The 21655-nt window shown below is 29.3% G+C and overlaps 3 protein-coding genes and 1 non-coding gene across 4 annotated transcripts; 1 reads left to right on the top strand and 3 right to left on the bottom strand.

The window, feature by feature from the left end:
* Window positions 1-426: 426 nt before the first annotated feature.
* Window positions 427-3089, bottom strand: LOC101505802 (THO complex subunit 4A). Its single transcript, XM_004505826.4, has 5 exons — window positions 2807-3089; window positions 2547-2702; window positions 1689-1757; window positions 1422-1603; window positions 427-826 (listed from the first exon to the last, which is right to left on the bottom strand). Exons 1-5 carry the CDS (start codon window positions 2963-2965, stop codon window positions 619-621), a joined length of 774 nt encoding a protein of 257 aa, XP_004505883.1. The 5' UTR covers window positions 2966-3089; the 3' UTR covers window positions 427-618.
* Window positions 3090-3183: 94 nt separating this feature from the next.
* On the top strand, window positions 3184-3257 carry TRNAV-AAC (transfer RNA valine (anticodon AAC)). The gene has a single exon. It is a non-coding gene; the product is annotated as a tRNA-Val (tRNA).
* Window positions 3258-4415: 1158 nt separating this feature from the next.
* LOC101506117 (probable histone H2B.1) lies at window positions 4416-5135 on the bottom strand. The gene has a single exon (XM_012717296.3). The coding sequence runs from the start codon at window positions 5040-5042 to the stop codon at window positions 4593-4595; it is 450 nt and encodes a 149-aa protein (XP_012572750.1). The 5' UTR covers window positions 5043-5135; the 3' UTR covers window positions 4416-4592.
* Window positions 5136-19151: 14016 nt separating this feature from the next.
* On the bottom strand, window positions 19152-19922 carry LOC105851086 (probable histone H2B.1). Its single transcript, XM_012717295.3, has one exon. It carries the CDS (start codon window positions 19829-19831, stop codon window positions 19382-19384), a length of 450 nt encoding a protein of 149 aa, XP_012572749.1. The 5' UTR covers window positions 19832-19922; the 3' UTR covers window positions 19152-19381.
* Window positions 19923-21655: the final 1733 nt, after the last annotated feature.

Raw genomic sequence — 21655 nt, 5'->3', positions numbered from 1 at the left:
AATAAGTCAAAACTACCAATCAGGAAAAAGATGTTCTCCACTATATCATTGTATGAACATCTCAAGATTACAGACTTTACCATAAGATTATATATCAAACAAGCACAGAGTAAGTTAAAATTAAATAACAAGATATATAACATTACTTCTTCTGGGGTAGGGTTCTGGGAGCAGAGACAGGGAATCTACCTTATTGAGGATTCAGGATTCCACAGTAAGGGTTTAGCCAAAACAAGGCAGCGGTGGGTAAAATCTGCAGCAAGACAGCATCCCACATTTTGAAGCCAGAGATTTCTGTGCATTGAAAGACGAGATCATGGTTCACACCTCTCACTTCCTTACTTGTTGATAAACATAATTAAAGTCAATGAAAGCAACCTAGAGTGCATATTACAAGCAGACTTCTGTTTCATAACTCATAGTTCATGCCCAAGGAATATGAATATTTTAGATAACAGAAGCCCATACTCCATACAATCAAGCAACAGTTTTCACTCAAGTAATTTATCCCCCTCCCTAAAACATAGGGCTCCAAATACATAAACATGTGGCCATCCATCACAATGCCTCCTAATAACCATAGATGTAAAAGCAAGAAAACAAAACAAGATAACTCCTTCAGTTTATTTGCATGGCCTCTGCATGATACCTCTCCAGCTCAGCATCAAGATCTTCTGCAGATACCTTTTGGTCTCGACCACCACCACGGCCACCACCACGACCACCACCACGACCTCCTCCGCTACCTCTTCCACGTCCTTGATTCCTTCGAATGCCTTGACCTCTACCTCCAGGCCCTCGTAATGCCCCGCCTCGTCCTTGTCCACTGCTCAAGCCAGACAAATGACAACCATCTTTAAGAAAAAATACCAATGTACTAAATGTAACAATACAATAAAAAAATTATTGATTAACAGTCGAAAATGTCAAAAACAAGATACAAAAATGAAAAGAGGACATTATCTGAAACATAGAACAAAGAAACACGGTATACTTGTATCCATGTGCATTGAGTTTTTAAGGTTAACTAGCAACCAGAATTTATTGGCACAATTCACTGATATAAGACCACAATACAAGAAGACAGAATAAGATAGCCATCTCAACAGCATGATTATGATCAGCTTTCAACCATTCTAAAGATTGAAACTTCCTTGTAACACAGACAACTAATAACAGATATCAACTGATTGCAATTATCAGAAAGCAAGATTTAATCAAGTATTGCAGCAAAATTTAAACAAAAATTAAACCCCACAGCAATGTATGCACACCCAAAATAACCATTAAGTATCCAAAAGTTACCCATCCGAGAAGTAAGTAGACTGTAAGAAAGGTTCATTTCACACTCCAAATATCAGATTAAATAGTAGGTGATAATTATAGAATATTCATTAATTACAAAAAATCAGATTAAATACCTTTGAGGAATTCCATTAAAATTTCCAATAGCTCCATTTACAGCAGGAGCCACACCAGGTGTAGAAATGTTGGTTCCAACAATCTCTATCTTCATTGGTTTCCCATCTAGTTGAACATTGTTGTATCTCTTTACAGCAGCAACCGCATCTTGTCGTCGTGAGAAAACTACTTCTGCTGTACCCTATGAAAAAGAGTGTTTTTTCTAAGCTATAGCAGGACAGAAAATATGATCAGAATGACCAAATTAAACCAACTGGACAATATACCTTCGATCTACCACTCCTGTCATAATGAACGCCGTGCCGTTTCAAGTCACCAACTTCAGAAAACAATTCCTGCATAATGTAAAAATTGAATTGTAAATATTCATGTAAATATGAGTTAGGTAGTTTGACCTGACATAAAGCCAGGCCAAAAATGGGTTAAAATCCTAATAAACCCCAAGAAGATTTATAGACATTCAGATTATAAATTTTGGCTTTTAATTCTGTTTTTAATTCAGTTAACTTTACATAAAAGAAGTTTCTTAATTTGTCTGTCAAGCTTCTGCCATTTTCTGCTACACCGTCTGCTATATGTGTATGGCTGGTTTTTGGCTCACCCTCATGAACCGCCATCCACCATCGACAACACTGACAAGGACCTAGACGCTCCTGATTTAAAAGCCCTCTAAAGCCACTATCTAAGAGCACATATCACGTTCAGCTACCTTGAAACAGACACTAATACATTATTTTCTTTGTATTAGCCTTGTTTGGAATTCTGATAGGCATTTAACCTATGGAAGCTACCCAATCATAACAAGTTTGGGATTCACTGCTAATAAAATAGTCCTTATAAGCTAATTTCAACTTATTTGAGAAGCAACTTATTCAAAAAAGTATAGTTACTGTAAATTTCTTTAAACACTTGCATTTATAAGTGGCGCCTGAAAAGTTTAGGCTCATTTTCAAACCCTAAATATATGCCTGTAATCACGAATATTATCTATTATTACTTCCATAAAAAAACAGATATTTGTAAACAAGTTTTCAATAGATAATAACAAAAATACAAAAATCCGAAAACAAATTTCAGAATACTAATTAAATTAATAAATCATACTGAAAAAAGAGAGAAAATACCTTAATATCATCGTTGGAAACAGCGTAATCCAAATTAGAAATATAGAGCTTGGTTCCAGTTTCTATCGAAGGCGCACGACCACCTTGAGCAGAGTAAGCTGCCGCAGCCACGGGTTGATCTGCATACAAATCATGCTGCCACGTCGTCTCCGGAGCCTAAAACCAAAAACGGATCAAATCCAACGGCAAATTCAGGGTTTCTGAAATCTAAAACCAAACCAAATTTTAAGAAATAGGAAGAATAAATGGAAACAAGTTACCTTAGCGGCGGAGTAAGGTGCGGCGTGGTTGGAGACACGGTTAGGTAAACGGCGAGCAGGTCCGGGTCCGGGTCTGGAGCGACCTCTAGGGTTTCCGGATCCAGATTTTTTGTTGTTCTTGATGATGTCTTCGAGGGTCATATCGAGAGCTGCAGACATGTTTATGTGTTGAGAGTTTTTAGCTTCAACGAGACGGAGGAAGAAGAAGGATCTGAGAAATAATGAAGGAACGTGATAAAGTTAGGGTTTCGTCGAAGGGTTGTGAGAGACGAAGATTTGAGGATATATAATTAAAATATACAGCGAATATAAGGAGATAGAAGAGATCTCATATTATTATAGATTATATAATATTTACTTTACAAATACAGCAAACAGGTTTCGTGGTGTAGTTGGTTATCACGTCAGTCTAACACACTGAAGGTCTCCGGTTCGAGTCCGGGCGAAGCCAAAACTTAAAATGAGTATATATTTTACATTATTAATGAAGTTAATTATTTTTTACTACTTATATCAAAATTTCTATTTTGGTTGATTTATTCTTTCATCTCACAATTAAATAAGTTATAGTATAATTTTAGGAATAAAAGACGTTTAATTGAAGAATACTTTTTTATTATACTCTTTATTCGATAAAAATACTTAATAATATATATTAAAATATAAATTAACATGGTTGTTTAAGAAAAATATAAGGTGAGAATATAATACACATACATTATTAGTGAATTATTATTAGATAACCCTTTTTTTATTTTTCATTTTTTTTAATATAAGTGAATTTATCTTAATCTTTTTTTAAAATAAATAAATAAAATTTGTGTATATCATCATACACACAAAAAATAAACATGTTAAAAATTTTGAATGAATTATATTGTTTAAACAAGCCCATATGAATGTTATTTGATATTTTAACAAATAACATTGACAGTAACGAAGGAGCCAGCAACAGTATAAGAAATTGTCTTAATATAAACAAAATTAAATTTGTTACAAAAAATACAATTAAGTTGTTAATTATTTATAATAAATTGTAAAATATGATAAAATATAAAAATGAATTGTTAAGATAAAATTATTAATTAATTTACAATAACTTAAAAAATAAGAGAAGGAATTCTAAGATAAAATTGTTAATATAATTTTAAATAGCTTACAAAATAGAAAGCTGTTGGTAAAATAGCAGGAGCCACTTCATTTATTTGATACATCTATCTTATCTCATTCACTGACTTGTTAATATAATTTAATTTTTATCATCTTAATTTAAAATACTTTGTATTCACTTAACATCAGTTTTCAATTTTGACTAATACAATATAAATAAAACACCATAGTAAATCACTTTTGTATAAAACATTTAAAAATAAAATACATTGAAAAACATAATTTTAATTTGTTTAAAAAATATATATATATATAAATATATATATATATATATACATATATGTATATAATAGATATTCAAAACAATTTCCTCATTTCAGTTCAAAATAACATCGATGTTTACATCAACACACATTAATTTTCAACGATTTCAATAAATTTTCAAATGTATGATACAAAATCACCCGAAAATAAAATACCAAAACATAATCCAAGATCATTTGACGCAAATGGTAAGATCGATACATACATAATACATTCATTCATTACATAAAAATCCATTAATTGATTCATAGAAAATTACACATTAAAAACCTAACCCAGATCTAATACTAAAAGACATAGGTAATTATAATAAAACATTAATAGCCAAAACAACTCATCAAATTGTTTACATTCAAGAACTGGTAAACTTGGTCACTGCTTTGGTTCCCTCGGAGACGGCATGTTTAGCCAATTCTCCGGGAAGAACAAGTCTGACAGCGGTCTGAATTTCCCTAGAAGTGATTGTTGGCTTCTTGTTGTAGCGAGCGAGTCTTGAAGATTCTTGAGCAAGCTTCTCAAAAATGTCGTTAATGAAACTGTTCATGATTCCCATGGCTTTGCTTGAGATACCGATGTCAGGGTGAACTTGTTTCAAAACTTTGAAGATGTAGATCTTGTATGTTTCAACGCTCTTCTTGTTTCTCTTCTTCTTCTTGTCTCCGGTGGCGGCAGAGCCAACTTCTTTAGGAAGCTTCTTTCCGGCCTTTGGTTTCTTCTCCGCCGGAGCTTTTTCTGCTACTGTCGTCTTCTTCTCCTCTGCGGGTTTCTTCTCTGCTGGCTTCTTCTCTCCCTTTGGCGCCATTGATGTGATTTGGAATTTGGTTGAAAAAATATTAGGGTTTTGAAATTGGGAAATTTGGAATTGAAGAGAGATGTGGATGATTATCGTAAGAAGCGGTGATGATTAATATATAAGAAGATTCCAGTGTTTGTATTGGTTAATGAGCTTCACCGCGGATCGATGACGTGGAACTATTTTATCCGTTGCGTTTCAGTATCATAGGGACATCAGATAGACGGTCAGGATCTTGCATTGATTGGGTGATGATGCGGATCGATGAGCTGGTTGGAACGCATTTGAGGATGATGTGGATGATGGATGGCTGAGATTCTCTCTCTGTTCCAAAACAATCTAATTACTTTTCATTGCGCGCTCAAATGGAAATTTCTACTTTTTAAGTTTCACGCTTTACCTCCATTTTAATTTTCATTCTTTCGCGGATTAGTTTTCAAATAGAGTGATTTGTTTTCAATTTTGCAAAAATCATTTATGCACGTAATTTTTTTTATATTTTAAGTAATTATGTAGTATAATATAATTAAAAACATTTTATTTTAATCAAAAGTATTAATTTTAAATAAAATTATAATTGCCAAATATGTATAAAATTAACATCTTTAATTCATATATTTTATTTTATTTTAAAAATGTAGGGTTTTACAATTGATTTAAATTCACACCCTTAATTTCGGGATGGATCCATAAATTTGAAGTACTTAGAGCATCTCCAACGGTATTTAATCAATCCGTGAGTTCACACCGTTAGTGGTGGACGTCATTTCATCAATTCGTGACCGTTTGATTAAAAAATTAATGAGTTATTTTGATATGATATGACATGGTAGACTCCATTTAATAAACTCATATCGAGTTCACCGTTGAAGATAATCTTATGATAATATATATAAAAATTTAGAGTATTAAATATGTATTAAATTTTATTTTTTTAAACATAACTATAGTCGTAATAGTTTAATGTGATTTTTCATATTTTTAAACATTGAAAAAAAAAATTATTGTCATTCGCATGTCATGAAACGAATTTAATCATTCGCATGTCATGAAATTTCACATCACATCTGATTCTTAATAGTACTAATTTTTAAAATATTTAATTATTTAATATATATTTATCAAATGCATAAAACGATTTTTGTGATACCCTGCACAAAGAAACATCTCACACTTATGTATAACAATAATTCTACTCTTAATAAGAACATATCATATAAACTTTTTTTTTTAATTACATCTTACAAAATTTATTAATAATTGCTACTAGTAGATATAAGAATTATCCAATCAATTATTCAAGTATAGGTACGAATGGCAATGGCCAATTGGGTAATGGCCAATTGGGTACCTAAGTCTATATATACATACTGTTATATTGATACTCGTATTTTAATTAAAATAGATCAATAAATAATCGATATTGTTATAATTAAATTAAAAAATAATTCATATTACTTAAATCTAAATTATAAAATATTACAAACTAAAATATTTTTTAATTTAAAATATCCAAAACATTTTTCAAATTAGCACACATTACAACAAACATTTAAACATCCTGATTAATATTTTATGAAATTGCAAGTCTTGGACGGTATTTTTCGATATCTATATAAAAAAAATTGATATGTATATTAAATTAGTCAAGGACAATTATAAAGTCATGATTAATAACATTAAACTCTTAGTTATAAAATTATCATTATTTACCTATTCATTAAAATCAGATTCTTAAACAATTTGCAAATATTATTTTTTTCAATTATAAATATTGTAGTTGTCCAATAATATCAATATATGCTAAAATATTAAAGAAAATAAATTGTTAAATTAAACACAAATATAATATAATAAATAAATAATATATTTTATATAAGGTCATTGCGGGATTGGTACTATAGACTATAGTACCCTTACCTGCACTCATGCCCCATATTCATATATGTTATGTGGATTTTTACACTATTTATTGTGAATTTTTTTATTTATTTGTGGGTACCCACTAAATCTAATTGTCATCCCTGAGTATGGAGTTAAAGATAAAAAAATAATGTCACATGTTTGATAATATCTTTAAAAATAAGAGATGTTTTATGCATCGGTCGGACCAAGTTAATTATCCTATTGAAGGTTGTCTATGAAAATGAAATTCATGTTTAGTAGACCATAAATTAGGAATACTAGTGTGTAGTTCATGTCAAACACAAAATATATAATCGGTTTAATAAATTTTTTAATTTTTTTAATATTTTTAAAATTTTGTTGACTCATGCGAGATATGTCGTAAGTATATTTAATATATGATTATGATCATAATAATTTAAGTAAACTAAATTCAAATACTTTTAAACGATAAATAGTGTTAATAAAACAAAATTAATAATAATTCATGTAATTTTTAATATGTATGATTTACAATTGAACTAAATTCATCATCATAAAAACATAACTAATGTATTTGATGATTGCCTTTTTTTTTTTTAAAAAAAAAAAAAAAAATCTATAACTAAAGCACCAAATAAACTCTTGTCTGAACTTAGAAATAATGTACAAATTTAGTCAATCAATTATGTCATTCATTACAGATCAATCTACTCGTACAAAATTGTTGAATTGAAACAATTATGAATAATTTATTGAAAATTGTACTCATTTTTAGGTCAATTATATTTAAAATATATATTAATTAACTAATTCTTTAATGACAACTATTTATCCTGTTTACAATTTTGATAATAAATTATAATTATTTTATTTTTGTTTAAAAGATATAAAAAAAAATTAATTAATAAAAAATATTTATCTTGTGTATCGGTTGTACGTTCTCAAAGTTTCTTTAGCGACTAATAGTTTGGGCCTTGTAATTATTCTCATTTTTATTATAGGATACAAAATTATAGTTTATGTATTTATTCTCATTTTTTCCATCTCGGGTACCATTTTTTTTTAATTAATTATATAATTAATATATCATATTTATTCTTATTTTTAATTAGTAGATATAAAAAATAAATATAATTAATTGATTAATAACAAATCATAATCCCGTGTACAAATTATACGTCCAACAACTTCTTTAATAATTAACTTCCATAAAAAATAACATAAAAAAATTTTAAAGTGTCAAAATTTATAATTAATGTATTATAATTATTTTATTTTTATAATGATGATATTAAAAAAATTACAAATTTTAATTAATTCCTTATAGAAAAACAATTATCTCTCGTATGATTTATATAATAAACTATAATTAATGTATACTATCGAGCGCATATGGGAGTTAGACTACACAATGTTTCGTGTTCCCATATTTGGTTGCAAGTGGGTCAATAATAATAATGACGTTCAAATTGACGAGTTAGAGTTCTTGCTTGTCGATTTTAATAGGGTGAGATACAAAGATGAGCATTTTATTTTAGCGTCGCAAGTTCAACAAGTGTTTTACGTCACTGATCTTGCTGATGATAAATGGTTTGTTGTCATGTCGACCAATAAAATAAGTGATGATAACAATAATAATGAAGATGTTGGTAATGATCTTTTATTTGCAACATCACAACCACGTAAAATTGATTCAACTGATGATGGTTTATATCTTAGAGATGATCACGATGAGGGAATTTGGATTAATTCATTGTTTCATATTGTTAATGAACAAACAAATGTGAATACCACCAGAAAAAAGAAGAATGACATCTTAATGTGTTTAATTGTTTTATATAAGTCATATAATCTGAACTGAGTTCATGTAATTTAATTGTTTGATCTGCAGAATTGAACATTTTAGTATTTAGCTTGAACTGTATTTGATTTTCTGCTTATACTTATTTTCTACTTATATTTAGTTGATTTGATAATGTAATTTAGCATTGATATATATAAAAACAAAGAAGCCTTTTAAAGCGCTCCGTGGAAAAGCGTTGTAAAAGGGTTTTAAAAAAATAAAATAATGAGGTTTTTTACAGAGCTTTTTCAAAAAAGCGTTGTAGTAGAGTTTTATATATAACAGTAAACCGCTTCAGTTTCATCTTCATTACGTAAACTTCATATACGCTTGTTTCCTCCTCCTCTTCATTCTCCTTCTCATTGGGAACCCTACGAACAATATTGCATTGTTACTAACCATTTTTACATAAACTTCATACGCTTGTTTCTTATTCATTCTCCATTGTGAACCATCTTTTTCTGCGAACCCTACTCTCCATTACGTAAACTTCATAAGCTCGTTTCTGCGAACCCTATTATCCTACGAACCATTCGTATTTCTTCGTTGTTCTTCTTTGTTCGCATTTATGCGTTGTAACCCTACTATTCTTCTATTTTTCAGGTATTATATTTATTAATTTTTTGTTGTCACTAAAATGCATGTTGAACTTATACTGCTACGTACTTAGACTATTGCATGTTGAACTTGTTGAAGTTATATTGAACTGCATGTTGAACTTGTTGTAGATAAATGGATACCAACAAGGATTTAGATCGTCAAAATGAGGAATTTGTCAACCCTAAGACTTATGAAAATGAAGTCAAACATGGTGCAATAATCATGCAAAATGTCATAAAAGCAAGGAGTAGTGGCATAAAATTCGAGGTATACTATACTTTGTTTGCTGTTTATTTTTTATCTTTTTTGAAAGCATGTACTTACTATATGAATTTATTAGGTTGGATGAAATGAGAGTGGTCAGCCAATTGACCCCAACAGTTCAATGTTTGTAAGTTATATTGGGGCTGTTGTTCGTTAGAATATCCCCATCACAATTGACGATTAGAGAGATAAGGGGTTGAAGGATGCGAAAGATATATTGTGGGCTGATATACAAGTAACTTTTTTGATCCACTTTTTTGTTACTTATAATTTTTTCCATTGAAATACTTTACTCAAACTATATCTTTATTTCATTTGCAGACTGTTTTTGCTGTTGACGATGTGAGAAAGGCTTACGTGTTGAGAGTTGCCGGGAAGATACATCGGAGTTTTACATCTCACCTCTCAAACTGTTATCTAAAAGATCGTGAAGGAAATATGAATGTTTAAGCTCAAAAAATATACAAACATTATATATCTAATGAAGAATGGAGCGCATTTGTAGCAAAATTTTCAGATCCCGCGTTTGTGGTAAGTGATTAATTTATTAGCATTTGTGTTTTATTATTCATATTCATAGCGTATTTTAAATTTTTACACGATTGTTATTTTTTTTATATAGAATATAAGTAAGGCAAGTCGCGAGAGGGCAAAAAATTTGACGCACCATACCAAAAATCTCTTATGGGATGTGCACGTCTAGAGAAAAAACTTGTAAGTAATTAAACATCACTTTTATATAATGTGGTACATTATAAACAATAGTTTCTAACTAATGTTTTGTTTATGATCTTAACGAATAGCTACAAGACACTCAATCCGATCAACCGTTGGGTCGTCATATCTTGTGGAAGGAAGCTCATGTAAATAAAGATGGAGTGGTTGATAACGAAAATGTTCAAAAAGTAATAGAACTTTGTGTAAGTATATTATCACTTTAATATTTTTTAGTATAAATTATATCTATGGTCCTTTAACTTAATTTCAGGTAACGTTTTAGTCCTTTATCTTTTTTTTTTTTCCCGACTTGGTCCTTTATTTTAATTTTAAGTGACAATTTGATATTTTATGTTTTAAAATTTCAAAAATGTTATCCTTTTTTATACAAAAATTAAAAAAAAAAATTCAATCAAAACTCATAAAATTAATTATATTTTTCAATATAATACAAATTTCATCAAATGCGTAACGCAAATCTTCAAATAAACTCATATTTTCATACTTTATTTGATATTGTTAGGAATAAAGGACTAAATCGGGAAGAAAAAAAAAGATAAATGACTAAAACGTTACCTGAAATTAAGTTAAGGGATCACAGATGTAATTTAGCCTATTTTTTAATATTATATTTTAAAAATGATATTGAACTCATCTTTTTAATCCTACGTGTATTTTAGGAGAATCTCGAACATAGTTCGGAAAATCAAGCGGACAACAAAGCTAGTTGCAGGGACATTCTCAGTAAAGTGTTTAATGTTCCTGAATATTCTGGTCGCGTGAGGGGGAAAGGATTTGGCGTAACTCCTAAAAGCTATTTTTCACAAGAGAAGCGTCAAAATCCATCTAATGAGGAGGTATTAGAGAAGCTCAAATTCCTATCAGAGCAAGTGTCACTCTTGGTGAAGACGAATAAAGACAAGCCACTTCCGGATCAGCTCCAACATGAAATACAAATGGAGAGTGAAAACGCGAGTTGCAATATTGGTCTTAAAAGTCTTCCCGAGGTAATTAATTACTTAATAAAATAAGAAAATTATTCGACCTAATTGTTTCACATACTTATGTATTAACCATTGATTTAGGGTGTCACTCCTTGTGTGATGTACTTATCCTCCCCTACTCATAGCAAGGTCGGAAAAGGAACATTGTACAATACTTTGGAAGAAGTATAGCACAACACACCGATCCATGCGAGACATGTCAAAGTATCACCAATTATTGATTTGGAACCAAATGCACCGTTACCTATACCGAACGATGATGCATGTATGAATTATTTGGGCGAAGCAATTGGTAGTTATGTGGCATGACCCACACATCTTGTTGCCCTTGATAAGGTATGTTTAATTAATTGAAATGTATGTTTAATTGATATGTATATTTAATTGCACGATATATGATTACGATTGATTATATTTAATTGCTGATTTGTTTCCGTTGTTAACTTTAATTTCATATTTATTTAGATTCATACAAAGTATAAAGGGAATGATAAGAAGATTCCCAGAAACGAGTCAATCACATCGCCAGAAAAGCTCTGTCACATTTATTTTGTAAGGTTTTTTATTTTTTCAGTTTCAATAAACTAAAAAACTAATTAACCTCATTTTTTCATATTCAATCCAATAAACCACCCGCACAGCAAACCAGCTGTCGCACCACAACTGGATTTTCGTGGTAAAAATAAAGCCGGCAAAGTTGCAGCTCTAAAACTGGATCAGAGAAATAAAGTTACCAAAGTTGCTACTCAAAAACTGAATCGAGGAAAATCAGTTGTTGCTCTTGCTCCTAAAATAAGTTAGTCATGTCTTGCTCGATATGGGATGTGTCTTGACATAAAGGTAAAAACGAATTGGGGCATCAACAACGATTCGTGCATCATAAGCATGGATAAAACTATATTCGGAGATGAGTATGAAGAACTACTTGAAAAAAGAGCACATATACGAACTTCTCAACCACAAGGAGTTGAGTGTTACTGTCATCAGCTTATACATTAGGTAAAAATTACTTTTAAAATATTAGTATGAGAAATTTTCAAAATTTAACTATTAAAAATTATATTGTTGAAACTAAAATGAAATTATTTATTTTCTTATTTAGATTATTGTTGAATAAATTTATTATTTTAATTAATAAATTCTTTTATTTTTTTAATTCAATAAAGATATAATTACTCCCAATGGGGGTTAAGTTTAATGGCACGAGTTAGACTTTCACAATAAAGTGAACATGAGTTCGAATTCTCACTATAAAATTATGTTTAGTGTCCAGCTCAACTCGAATAGGATTATCTCTAGTGGAGGGAATCTATGGTAAGGGACTTCGAGACTTTAAACAATTGGTTAAAGAATTCAAGCTATCACTCATGTGTATCAAGAAAATTTAATTGGAAGAAGAGAACCAAAATTGTGTGCTACGTAGTTTCTAATAGAGATTAGTCGCTGTTAAATATAGTGGTAAATAATTTATACATATAACATGCTAAAAAAGGATTGAAATATTTGAGATTAAATTTAGGTTAAAAAATATTATAATTTAATTATATTTGAGTTTTCTTTTGTTAAAAAATGGTTATGTTTTAACGGCGTTACAATTTTTGTAATAGAAATTGGAAGGAATGACTCATTTAAAATTAAAATGTATTTACATGGATGTTAACCAAACAAAAATATTTATGAGGACCAAAATCATAAAAGGTAGTAATTGTAAGGATCAAAGACATGTTTAAAAAAATTAGTAATATGTATTTTTTTAAAAGTTAATTATTTTAATTACTATAACTTATAACATATTAGTTCTAAAATATTAATAATATTTTAAAAATTAAATGGTGTTTAGAGGAGTATTAAAAATGAGATTAAATAATTATTAATTTTGTTTTAATAAAATAAAAATAGTAAAATATAAAATAAATGAGGAGACAAGTGGGCTTGACTCATGTGTGAAGCATTTAAATCCCTCCTTGTGCTAATAAAATAATAATAATAATAATAATAATAATAATAATAATAATAATAATAATAATAATAATAATAATAATAATGGGAGTTGTTTCACAACCGCCGTGAAAGCACGAGGAGAACACAACAAATAGACTATTGTTTGCATTGGTGATCGATAACTGTTCAAAAAAACTTTCGTTGTTTTTGTCCAAATTTCAATATGTTGTTTCACTCATTTAGTTAGTCAATTAAACACATTTTCTAAAAAATTTAACCACCTAAGTTTCTTTATACAATACTCGACTTCCCCGTTTATGAAATTCATTATTTTGTATCATTCTTTTGAAGTAGTAATATTAATCACAAGAAAAGAGGGGTTTAAATTGTGATCCTTTTTAAATTTTGATTCATGTGCCTAATTTAAATTAATTAAAGATTAATCTTCGTTGAAACAAAATGTTCAAAATATTATGGGTATGTTAGAAGTGAATAAATTAGATTAGTTTATAGTGAAGTTTGATTTGTGTGTACAAATAATTAAAGATAAATGATAGAAATATCACACACACAAAATAAACTAGTTCACCAAACTTTGTTAGTCCAGTCCTCATAACTGTTAGGTTTTCACTATGTGCTTCAGAATCAGAATGTTCTCCTTCACGCATTTTCTCTTGATAACACCTTGATCAATTATAATTTTTACCTTTCAACCTAGGAATGATTTTTATAGTCACATTTCAATCTTAAAAGGATTTTTACTAACACACTCAGTCTAACATAAAAGATAGAATTTAGTTACAAATGATGTGTATGATAAAAGTGTTTGGGATCTAATGATTCTCAACTCTTGGTTTGAGATAAATAAAGACAAACTCAATAAATAATGATCCGCAAATATAGTGAAGTGAGTTGAATTTTCTTAAAGAGTTTTTGACTTGTTCTTACTTGAACAAGTGTTGGTAGGTTTGCTAATTGAACTATTGCTTTAATCTTCTAATTTATCTTAAATTTATAGATGATAAGAGGCTTTGAATATTCAGCTTAAACTAAATATATATGTTAGATACATCAGTCAAGTACCAAATATGTTTTAAAACAATTAAAGACATGTTTATATTGTTGTCCAGAACATTATTGACAAACCTAGAATGTTCTTGCTTTTGAGTTTGATGGAAAACTTGAATAAGTGTGAGAATAGGTTGTCACATGTTTGGTATTGTTCCAAATCAGAATTATGTAGAGTTTTTTTCTACAAAATAGTGTAAATATAGTCTACTTGTGCTTTGTTCATAACTCATCAATCTGGAGGTTGTTTTGCTTATTTGGTATTTCAGCTCGAGTTATGGGTTTGACCACTGATTTTAGTGGTCTTGATACTCTTTAATTTGTGGTTTGAATTGTGGAAATGATATGTTTTCATTTTGTCTTTAAAAGAGAACAACCAAAATGATTTTTTAATAAAACCATAACGTTTTTGGTTCTGTGTTGTATGGAAAACATGGATGAGTGATTGAGTAGTTGCTTAGTGTAAATCCTTTGTCTTAGTTGCATGCTAAACTTTATGCAAAAAGTGTAGCAACATTGTCTTTTCATGCTTGATGTATGTGTTCTTGCACTTAATTTTAATTAACTCAAGAATAATCTTGGTTGAAGTAAGTTAATCTCTAGAACGTTTGGAGGTGTTATTAAATAAAATAATTCACTTTATAAAAAGAGAAAATGTGATTATGAGTGCAAGATAAATATAGAGACGAGACAAAAAGATCACACATGGATGTATCTCGGTTCACCAAAAATGGACTACGTCCAGTTCTCATAATCCGTGAGATTTTCTACTAATGTATTGAATACTAAGACATTATGCCTTGTAGTATTTTTCTTGATCACACTTTAATCAATTACAACTTTCCCTTTCAGCATTGAAAGAAATTTCTACAAACGTTTTTAAGTTCAGAAGAATTTTTACAGGTATCTTTCAAACAAGAAAATATTTTTACAATACACTCAATCTAATTTAAGAGATAGACTTGAGTTACCAAATGATGTGTATAATAAAAGTGTTTGAGATCTAAAAACTTCTCAACTCTTATTTGAGATTGATTAACCACAAGAATTCAGTAAGAAGATCCACGAATATAGTGAGAGAACTGGAGTTTTTCTTGAGATAAGAGCTTTCCAATTTGAACTTAAATGATCAAGTGTAGATTGATTGCTTTGAAAACTCTTGCAATTTGTCTTTTGAATGATCTTCTTTTTGTAGAGGAGGAAAGACTTGAATATTCATTTAAAACTGAATATAGTTGTTGGCCTTTAATGCCTGGTGTCAATCTGACTTTCTACAATTTTCCTCTTGTTTGTAGTAAATGTCCAGAACATTCTTGATCAACTCATAACATTCTCCCTTAAACTGAAGGTAAAGTGAATGATCATGCCAACAATGTTTTTTGCACTACACTTGAGTACTTTGTATTTGCTTCTAGCTAATCAACATGGAGATCAAAACTATAGTTCAATATGCATGAGTTTCTTGCAAGTGGACCTTCATTATTTGACTTCTTGAGCCTTGTTTACTTTTGGGTGGCTCATGTGCAAATTATATCAATCCAGGACAAACTTTTAGTGATCTTAAAATTGGTTCATTTCTCTCTTGTCTTTTAATAAGACGATCATAATGAACTGGAATGGTATGCAATCATTATGTCATGAATATGATTTTTGACATTCCTTTGAGTAATCTTTCAAACCATTTTATGATTTATAAAAGTGTATTTTTGTCATGATGTGTACATGAGATGGGTCCCGATTTTTTTATAAAATCAATCTTGATACGTAAAAATGATCTTGCATGAATATGCATACTTCAACATACGATGAATTAACTTTGGTTTTGATTTTTTGTCGAAATAAATACACTCAAAACACAAATTAATTAATAAGATCACAATCATAATTTTTTAAAAAAAATATATAATTAAATATTTGATTATCTTCAAAAATATTAACTTAAAGATTTTGCCTAAACAACACCTTCATCTTTTGTGATGTTTCCCCTCTTCGCTGGCCTTTTTATAAAAACATTTTGATTAAATAATATGATTGTTTAATATTTTATTAGAAAAAATTCTTTTCTAATAAATGATTTAATTAGTACACATCTGTAATGAATAGTAAATTAATTTGAATTGATTGTAACACTAAATTTAAATATATATTTTTTGGAAAATCTTCAAAATATACTTGGCAATATAAATTGGTATTTACATATTTTAAAATAATTAATAAGATTTTAAATTTGTCTACTTATAACTAAATAACCAATAACAATATTTAATTTTCTTACAATATAAATACGAGTAAAACTATACTCAAATAAATGAAAAATGTATCTCATTACAAATAACATCCAATACTATTGTAAAAATTTAGAAATCGAGGGATCATTTTATGAAAAAAAATATGAAGTAGAAGTCTAATATAAATTTGACATTTATATTTTCACTTTTGATATCCCAAACTTAATTAGGTGCATTACTAGATAGAATAAGAAATAATTAGATGAGATGATTTTCTAGAGATGCCACATAGGCACAATGTTTGTATGAGATTAAGCCCAATGCTTGCTTAAGATTCATCTAAGTTTAGAATACATAGTAATATAAATAGATAGTTGTGTGTTGTCATTGTTATTTATAAGATATTAGCCGCCATTAATTAGAGGTGTGTGTAGGAAAAAGATATATCACATTAAAAGACTTTAAATTTTTATTAAAAAAATAGGCATAAACAAATAAATAAAATAAAGATTTAAAGAATATTTGAAAATTGTAATTAAGTTGATATTTTTGATGATGCAATAGTTTAAGAAGAGTTTTATGAAAGACTCTTTTGAGAAGATGATAGATTGCAAAAATTTCCTTAGATGTTACCTTATTACTATATATATTGTATATATTATAGCTAGATAATGATGATGAGGTATTTGGTGAAAGGTTTGGATGCCAAAAAATTGTTATGAAAACGGAAATTCGAAATATGTTGTTCATTCGTGTGAGATTTCAGTTCATAAATAAACCCTTATTTTTTGTTTTTGCAAAGACAGTTTATTCAAAACTAGTGCGAATATGTGTGCATTTGAAAAACTTGTCTATTTGATGACTTAAAAAGAAAATCAATTAATCTCATTCATAGGAACAACTCCAAAATAGAGTTACAGACAACTTAAAAAACAAGCACTATCACTATCACACTAAGATTTTGAAACAACAATATTCTCTAACATATAAAAACCATATACCTTGATAAAGAGAAATCTTTCACCATTTTAGTTCTTAAAAGCGTATAGCGTTGTCACTTTTGTTTTCTGATTCAGTTAACAATTCAAATCAGTCGTCGAATTATTAAAATAGTATCCATAAGATGCAACTTATTATCATAAAATTTCTTAAAAGATAAAATTTACTGTCAATGATCGTTATAATGTTAGAGACTAACATTATGATGATTTGATGACTACTTTAGATTTTTGGTTGAATGAGAGATAAAAGTGACGGTCATAAACTTTCAAATACTAAAATATTTATTTATCCTACAAAGAATTATGGGAATATGGTGAAACCTTTCTGTCTTTTGAGAACCACGTAAGGTTCAAAAAGGAGTAAGGAAGAGGTTGATTATGGGAATAGTTGAAGCATTCAACTAATTTAAGGAAAATACATGTAGTAATTAAGATATTTTGGGATGCCACTGAGACTGTATGGATTGATAAATAAGGTGGAATAGAGTGATATTTAATTAGATTCTATCGTTTCAAAAAAAAAATTATAAAATATGAATGGAGTGGAATGGAACCAACTCCATCATATAATAATCTCAATACTATAATTTTCCATCCCCAATTTGAGGTGTTTCCAATGGAATGGAGCTTCAGAATTATAACATTATCATTTTATCTTTATATTATTTGTTAAGATTATGTTGCCTCTTCCTCTCTTCATCCTAGATTAAGAGAATGGGTGTACTCAGGTTTGTTACAATGTTGAGACAATATCATTGTTGGGTATAAAGATTCCTATAAATATGACAACTTATTATAAATTCCATTATTCTCATGAAATTATTTTCCAGTGAGACAGTGGGAAAGCGTACTGATGAAAATCTTCATTACTAAATTATCAAGGAGTATTAAATTGTGTCAAATTAAAAATTTAAAAACTAGTTACTATTATATTCTTAGGAAATTCATTTTTTGCATGTTATTTTATATCACTTGAAACAAACGTCGCCCTATAAATTAGCCAAACAATGCAAGCAAAGCAAAATCATGTAACCATTAGAAAAAAGAAAAATATCAGTGCAAGAAGTCAAATCCACACACACACAAAAATTGAAACAGAGAAGTTAAATATGAAAACCAAGCGATGTAAAAATAACACAAGTGGTGAGATTACCTTGTTTGAATATCTTTAATAGTCTAACTTATAGACATATATTGAAAATGTGAACTACGTTACCATGTTGTGAATACAAATGGGATGCATGATAAACAAACCCAAATCATAATCATAAGTTATGATAAATGCAAATTCAAATAAGGAATAAATGAAGATAAACACGAGAAAAAATAAAGTCAACCATAAACAAGCACAAAAGAGATTATACGTTGTTATAAAAGATTCTCAGAGTAGTATCAAACAACAAAACACAAGCAATTACAATTGAAATAAGTGCTAGTATGTTATGACCATGTCGCGTGCATACAAAAAAAAAAAAAAACACTATTGTCACAACCGAAATTCATCCACTACAATAAAGCAGTACCAAAATCTCATTACATTATTGACACCATTGGCACTTAGTAAGTAGACAAACAAAATCTAATTAATTCCAAATATCATTACTTTCACCATTTTTTAATACACAAAAGGGATCAACAAGATCCCAAACTCCAGGTACAACAGAAAACAGAAAAAAAAAAGAAAGAAAAAACCCTAATAATTGAAATGTCTAACCTAATAGTGCCTAACAGAAGATCCAATGACATGAAAACCAGATCAACGTGACCCAAGCAAAGACCACATAATCGTTTTAGTTTAAGAACTTGTAAACTTGGTCACTGCTTTGGTTCCCTCGGAGACGGCGTGTTTAGCCAATTCTCCAGGCAGAACAAGTCTGACAGCGGTCTGGATTTCCCTAGAAGTGATTGTTGGCTTCTTGTTGTAGCGAGCGAGTCTTGAAGATTCTTGAGCAAGCTTCTCAAAAATGTCGTTAATGAAACTGTTCATAATTCCCATGGCTTTGCTTGAGATACCGATGTCAGGGTGAACTTGTTTCAAAACTTTGAAGATGTAGATCTTGTATGTTTCAACGCTCTTCTTGTTTCTCTTCTTCTTCTTGTCTCCGGTGGCGGCAGAGCCAACTTCTTTAGGAAGCTTCTTTCCGGCCTTTGGTTTCTTCTCCGCCGGAGCTTTTTCTGCTACTGTCGTCTTCTTCTCCTCTGCGGGTTTCTTCTCTGCTGGCTTCTTCTCTCCCTTTGGCGCCATTGATGTGATTTGGAATTTGGTTGAAAAAATATTAGGGTTTCAAATTGGGAAATTTGGAAATAAAGATGAATGTGGATGATAATTCTAAGGAGCGGTGATGATTAATATATAAGAAGATTCTAGTGTTTGTATTGGTTAATGAGCTTCACCGCGGATCGATGACGTGGACCTTTTTTATCCGTTGCGTTTCAGTGTCATAGGGACATCAGATAGACGGTCAGGATCTTGCATTAATTGGGTGATGATGCGGATCGATGAGCTGGTTGGAACGCATTTGAGGATGATGTGGATGATGGATGGCTGAGATTCTCTCTCTGTTCCAAAACAATCTAATTACTTTTCATTGCGCGCTCAAATGAAAATTTCCACTTTTTAAAGTTTCACGCTTTACCTCCATTTTAATTTTCATTCTCCTTGTTTTCGCGGTTTAGTTTTTTATATTTTAAGTAATTATGTAGTATAATATAATTAAAAACATTTTATATTAACCAAAAGTATTAATTTTAAAAAATTACAATTGCCACCCACGTATAAAATCAACTTCTTTAATTCATATATTTTATTTTATTTTAAGAATATAGCTTCTTACAATTGATCTAAATTCACACCATTAGTTCCGAAAGGGATCTATAAATTTAAAATATTGAAGATATGATATAAATACAAATTTAAAGTATTAAATATATATCAAATTTTATTTCTTAAAATATAACTATAAGTTATAAAAGTTTTTTGTGATATTTCATATTTTGAGACATTAAAAATAAATAAAAAATTCAATGTCAACAAAAATATCTTTATATAAATAACTAAACAATTATTTTATTATTCACATCTCATGAAGTTTCTCGTCTAATTATATTGATAGTACTCATTTAATAAATATTTAATTATTCAACATCTATTTATCAAATGCATAAAACGATCTCTTATATTTAGACAAACTATCCGGATAAACAACTGACACTTGTGTATTACAATAATTCAACTTTTGAAATTGTCAATATAATTAAACCAAAAAAGTAATGTAAATTAGCAATTTTATATATTTTATTATGTGAGTTTTGATTTCAAATGTATGGACGACATTCATCAATTAACCAAACTATTTATTATCAATTAATCAAATGTAAATTTCTTTTTGTTAATAAGAGATTCTAAAGATGTATTCCCGATATTTCAATTTTGTCCAAACTTAAAAGGTCGAGTTCATCCTTATCACAATCTATGCAATTTTTGGATCAAGATAACGATTGATCAAAGATATTATCATAGTATTATAGTGATCTCGGACAAAAAAAAATTGATCTTATGCAGAAATGAGAATTAGGGTTCATAACCCTAATTTATTTTTGGAATGGAATGACCTTTATAAGTATTATGAACGAAAATTGTCACTAGTAATATAAGGAGTTGGCAAATAATTTCCAATATTGTATCCATGGTGCATAAATTAAAGATTGAGCATGTCATGCTTATAGTTTGGAGTATTCAATGATGGAGGATGAATTGTAGACCCCATCCCCATAAATTGAGTCGTCATCACAATTAACGGAAGTGGTTAGGAATGACATAACAAAAAGAAAAATAAAAGAGATAAGAGAAATTGATAAAGGTTGATCAATTAGAAAACACATTCACCAATTTCGTGTAGAAGAATGAAGTTTACAATGATGGTTCAAAGGAATCATGCAGAAAGAGGCAAGGATAAAAAAATTCAATTATTAAATATATTAATGGATACAATAAACAAATAAGGGGAAACAATCAACTTTTTTTGGGTGTTCATATCCAAACCAATCTAAAATAAAACCACAAATTGAT

This window comes from Cicer arietinum, chromosome 6 (assembly GCF_000331145.2).
Source record: "Cicer arietinum cultivar CDC Frontier isolate Library 1 chromosome 6, Cicar.CDCFrontier_v2.0, whole genome shotgun sequence".
NCBI lineage: Eukaryota > Viridiplantae > Streptophyta > Magnoliopsida > Fabales > Fabaceae > Cicer > Cicer arietinum.
This window is presented reverse-complemented; position numbering and strand designations above follow the sequence as displayed.